The following is a 6,104-nucleotide window of genomic DNA, read 5'->3' as shown; positions in this document are numbered from 1 at the left end:
TCATATATTTAGTTAAAAATAAACACTTTTGACATATATCATGAGCTTCTTCCACAAGAAGAATTTGCGGCTTTTAAAACCCTAATGAATAAAAACAAACCAGAAAAGGAAAGCTTATTTTAAAATCCATATTAATATCTGACCCAAGTAACTGACTATGTAATTGGGGAAACTGAGAAAAATGACAACAATAAAATATACCGCTTTTTCCCACTGCCATCATGAAACCAACCATCCACTCTACTGCTGTAGGATTCTCTGGGGGAGGGGGGGGTTTGATGCATTCCAGGAAAAATATAAACCAACAAGACAGCTCATCACCAGGGTTGATAAGCAAATCACTCTGAACTTTGCTAAATATGTGTATAACTAAACCAGAAGCTATTTATCAATCATTGGTTTCTATTAATAAGCAAAACTAAATGCACTTGACTAGCTTAAAAAAAAAACAAAACTAAATGGCATTAACAATGTTATCACAGGTAGCATTTTAACATGTTATGCATTTTTTTCCTTAAACAGAATTTAGCTCTGTAATCATTCTTACTTTTTTTTTTCAAATTGGTTAAAATTTAAATATGATTTTGTTAACCTGAAGTCCAAGAAACTACACTAGATTTAAAATTGAATGTGTTATATCAGGTTTGCATAACAGTCATGTTCAGCTAAATTGCTCAGCACTCAGTGTTGGAAAAAGTCCAAGAGAACTCAAATTAGTAGCTATCAATTAAGCAGAGATTTGGAGTCTTTCCTAGTTTTCTCTTTTCTTGTCCATCTTATCTTTCTCTCTTCTTTCCTTTTTTCTATTTTCCTTTCCTTCCTCCCATCTTTTAAAATTTTGATTTGCTCTAGCCACATACAAGCCCCCATTTCCAAATAATTGATTAGGTACATTTAGCAAAGACAATTAAGTGCAATTAGCAACCATAATCATGGAATATTGATTTGCTTGTAGAAAGTTTATATTGTTTCACATACAGATAAATTCAGCTACTTTGGCCACATCCGAAACCAGATAACTTAATCCAAAGATTGACTCTGATCATTGTTTAGTCTGTTGACGAGACTTGTACAGTATTATTTATTATTTCAAAAAACACAGAAAAAGAAGAAAAAATCAATTCATTGTAGTATTATTATTATTGTGTTTGCCTCATTATCCATTTCAACAGCCCTCATGGTTTCTCCATGTAAGAAATGTTGATGAAGTGAAGTTCTCATGTTGGTCAGGGGAAAGAATAATTGGATTGAGGATTTCATTTCTCCTCCCAACTGTGATAGTGTAGGCCATGTTAATTTAATTTTATTTTTTTTTAACATTCTCTGGCTATTTTCCTCATCTCTATAATGGAGAGCAAAAAGATTTTATCTTAAGCAGCTTCTAGTTAAAAAATTCTGAGTCTATGAAGGGTGCAATATTAATACTTCTTTGTTGAATTTTCCCAAAATATGGCTAGATCTGAATGTTCTACATTTATAAATTGACCTTGTTGTATGAAAAACAGGGTACAGGAATGTCATATCAAATCTAAGGATGTCTTTTCCGGCACTCTTAATTTTTTTCAAATTCTCCTTTATCTCAAATGTTAGGCTGACTCTAAACATAAAATGGAATTTTATGTTTAATATAAAATTATAAATTGCAATTACAATATATGTAAACAGTTCAGGATAGGACTGGTGGAACATTACTTGAGAAGGTGTTCTAGGTATGTTTTTTAGACTTATTATCATCATATATTAGAATTCTGACAATCTAGTTGATATTCTATGAAGACCTAATAGTTTTTATATAATTTAGATAACATTAACAACAGATACGCCAATTGTAAAACATCAAATTTTTCTTCCTTTCAACTTACTTTCTTACTTTAATATGTTTCTTTAAATTTTCTATTTTTATTTTTTCTTTTTTCTAAATAACGCTAATTACATTTACTGGCATAATCTAAGTTTGACAATATCCTCATATTTTTAGTACAGGTTTATAAAATGAGCTTTATTGAGTTATTCTACTTTTCAAATGTATAGGGAATTACAAACATTTTTGTACTTAATATAAATCTGTGCTCCAAAACCTACATATGTAGAGTCACTCTATCTCTAAATTTCTGCCTTATTGGATGCGGGTGTTTATTATGGATATTCATTAATATAGAAATGCAAATAAAACAAATGTAAAACACATAATTAATTTTATCCCCTTGCATTGAGTTTGAAGCCGAGCAGAAATTAGAATAGTGAAATCATATGAGAAATATACCAACTGAAATTCTTTCTTAAAATAATAGTTAGCTGAAAGTAAGATTGTATTTCTTCTTAATCTTCTTATTTTCCATTCACTGTTATACCACATCACTAATTTTATACATTTATAACATAGATGAGAGATTCAAGAGTTTCATCCATAAAATATTCAGTCATTTAAGCAACCATTGATTAAATGTTTGTGATAGAGGCTGTGCTAGGTGCTAAGGATGGGGAGATGTGTGAGGGAAACAAATGTTAACAATTAAGATATAGTAGATGTTTAGATCCTGAAAAAGGAAGAAATACAGGTAGGACATACATACACACGTGCACGAGTATAAGTGTTTACTATGCTTTGCAAAGAGAAAAATATGATATTTTTCTGGAGTTGATTCATTTAAGTGTCAATCATTTAAACTTGCTTCCCATAGTTCCTGAAACATAGAATGAGCTTTGAGAATTATATTTTGTTGGTCAAATACAGTTTCGACAAAGTGTCTTAGACTACAGTTGATGCTTTACCTGATTCTGAGAGCAATAAAAATCAAACATTGTCAATGTGGGATAACTGATATATTAAGAAAAGCAGCTCTGGTCTCTGATGCTAATACAAAGATGGTTTTTAGCAAAAGTAGCTGTTCTTCATCGTCTATATTAAGAAACAGTAGTGTTGTGTTTATGGATATGTTTACTTCCTACAGCAAAGGGAAAAGAGAATATGGAAAAAAAACATACAATTTTTGAAATGTCTAGAATGCAAAAGAGCTGAAGACGATGCCACACTGATTTTGTTCAACATTCAAGATATCGATGGTGTAGGAAGCATATGTTATCACGTGTACATATGTAAACTGGAAAGAGGCTTCTTTAGGTAAAATATTAATATGTTGTTTTACATTATTTCTGTAACAGCAACTTCAAGAGTCTAGCTTTAGAAACTTTAATTGGTAATATTTTTTCTTTCAATAGACAAGCCCCACAAAGGCACCGTCTGCTTTTCTCTTTACAGGTTCGGGCAACTACAGCTTTGCTAAAACCGGCAGTGACAGGTGAGGGATTGTGTTTGGAGACTAGGGGGCCTCCTGATCTGAATCGTAATGTTCCCCTGCCTTTGAGCCAGAAATCACATCCCTGTTCTACCCACTTTGCTTTGCTAAATTATGATAATATTTAAAGGAAAAGTGGCCCTTACACATTTTTTGGTTTAGAAATTAAGACAGTACATACTTTCAATGTTCAAATTCTACTTTTTAGAAAATGCTGGCATTACTTTTCTCATTCCTTTATTGAAAACCTGCTTAAGAGATAAAAGACAAATACATTATTTAGAGTGAGGAATGTTAATCTTATGTTTTCCTGATTAAAATATGAGTACCACCTAAAATATATTAATTTTCCTATCAGAAATAGATAATCAGATATGCTATTCTCTTTAAATATTTAATACTTGTCTACAAATGAATTAATTCTATAATACGAATCTATTAGTACGTGCAGGGATATACATTGTGCCCCTATTTATAATGGTGGATGCTTAAAATTAACTAGAGGACCATTAATAATTGACTGGCTAATGTGATCATTTATTACATGAAAGGTCATGTATTTATTAAAAGTACATCAATAAAAATATTTATTATGGTTATCACTATATATTGTTAAATTTTACAAACCATGTTACAGTATATTGTGAATAGCATGATCATAATTTACTTAAATCTATATAGAAATGACGACAAAAACTTTAAAAAGTGTAATCACACATAGTTACTAGATGTTGGGATTATGAGTAAATTTAACTTTTTATGAAGATATATTCTGTAATTAGAGAACACATTGCAAATTGTTTTCTAAACTGAAGAAAATTAAAAGCAGGTGCTATCTTCTACTGTTGTTAGTGATGTATTCTATCCATGAGCTAACAGATGAGGTGTTTGCAATTAAGTTCTAATTATCTTCTTAAAGCCTGAAAACTAAGAAATCTCTAAGTTTCATACGAAGAAATTAATGTTTTAATAATCTGGACGATTATTAAACAAAATTGTGGGAAAAAACAGGAAGGAAAGCATATGTTCTCTTGTCCTTGGATTTGGTACACAGGATAGTGAACATTACTGTAGAACTTAACCTCTGGTTGCAGGATATTGCAACAAAATCTTTTGCCTGCAAGATATTGCCCCAGACCTGGCTAATAGTGCATTCTTTTCAGACTCATGTTAATGTACCTGTTTTTTATCTTGTACTCTCAGACTTTTTGTTTAGATCAAGTGCTCAATGAATGGGGGCTCATTAATTAGTGCTAATGGAAAAATGTTCAAAGAAGACCTGGGGCTGAGAGAAAAAAGACAGTATCTGGAGCTGTCCTTGCTTATGCTATCTACTCCCCACACTGCTCAATAGTGTTTTTATTCCTAGCTATGGTGCCCCCGCAATATAATGAATTACCTAAAAGAGTTAATACAGGCTCTAAGTTCATACTAAAAGTACATTCTCACAACTTGGTAGTGATTCCTCTAGAAATCAATAATTTATTTATAGATGCCAAGAGGGACATTTAGTAGCACACAAAAGACAAGGGGAAGTTGGCCAAGAAATGAATGAAATGAAATATGGTGAGAAATCGTGTTATAAGAGGACAAGTTTAAGAAGTGGCGTATGTTCAATTGCAAGAAGAAAAGATTAAGGAGTGACACGATGGCCGATTTCCAATTTTTGAAGGTCATCATGTAAGCTATAGGTCCACAGTGTCGCCAGGGGCAGAATGGGGACACCTGGGTGAAAAAAAATCACAAGTTGGCCAGATTTTAACTGTGTGAGGAAAATTTTTTTTCAAACCACCAGAAGTGTTTCAAGTTACTATCGATGTTCATGCAGAGATAGAATTAATTTGTCCTTTCAGCCACTTACTTATAATACTAAATTCATTAAAACTTTTGTATATGGTTATGCATTTTAAATTTTCCCATAGCTATCAACGAAATCATGAACATCTTGCTTAAATTTTTTATCAACCATACTGAATAGTGTCAAAAACAATACTCAGTGAAAGAATGGGTAAATAAAGGAGTTTCAAAGAATTAGCATCAGAGAGATAGTCTAAAGTGGAGAGATAAAGATAAAATTGAAACATAAAAGGAAAGTCTTCTTAGATATTGTCAAACTCAGAAGTAATAAATTTAATTACTTCATATCAGTGCACATCTGAAAATCCTAAATAAATCCTTCCTCTTTTTACACCACATTTTATCACATAATTAGATGTTAATAACATACTGATATTATCATATCACAACGTGTGTTGATAATGAGAAAATTTGCATAGCACACAGAAGGAAACTGACTGGATGCTACTGGCTCGATGGCCCTGGTGGCCCCAAGGCATAACCAATGCCTTCATGAGCAGAAACAATCAAACTCCTAGCAAACACCTTCACAACACACCATTGGTCCACAGAACACTGGTTAGAAAGTTCTGTCCTAAATAAACAAGCTCTGACCGCACACAAAGGGCTTAGATATTAGGAAAATGAAATAATTAGACGATAAGTGCTTACATGTAATATTTCAAGGCACATTTTGAAAAAGGAGAGGCATTTTCCTAATAAATAGAAAACATCAAAGTGATTATTTTAATGTGAGAAAAAGAATAAGAGAAAGCATAAACTAAGAGAATTTGAGAATAAGAATTCCAGAAAAAGTGGACAGGAGAATGAAATTTATAATTTCATAAATCTAGTGTATAAACTACAGGCTGAAAATTTCACCCAGTGAATATGTACAATAACAAATGGTAAAAGAACCATATTTCATTTTAGCTATGAGAATGCCAAAGATGAAAAGATTTTTCCAAAATT

At 31.8% G+C, this 6,104-nt stretch overlaps 1 protein-coding gene across 1 annotated transcript in view; it reads left to right on the top strand.

Moving 5' to 3' along the window:
- The window catches only part of LOC105813251 (cadherin-12-like), a 176,586-nt gene that overhangs the window by 4,384 nt on the left and 166,098 nt on the right, over nucleotides 1-6,104 (top strand). Inside the window, exon 2 of the mRNA XM_012647900.1 lies at nucleotides 3,220-3,299. Within this exon, the coding sequence (XP_012503354.1) occupies nucleotides 3,220-3,299 (80 nt within the window). The remainder of the gene's footprint in view (nucleotides 1-3,219; nucleotides 3,300-6,104) is intronic.

This window comes from Propithecus coquereli, unplaced genomic scaffold, assembly GCF_000956105.1.
Source record: "Propithecus coquereli isolate 6110/MARCELLA unplaced genomic scaffold, Pcoq_1.0 Scaffold274, whole genome shotgun sequence".
Taxonomy (NCBI): Eukaryota; Metazoa; Chordata; class Mammalia; order Primates; family Indriidae; genus Propithecus; species Propithecus coquereli.
This window is presented reverse-complemented; position numbering and strand designations above follow the sequence as displayed.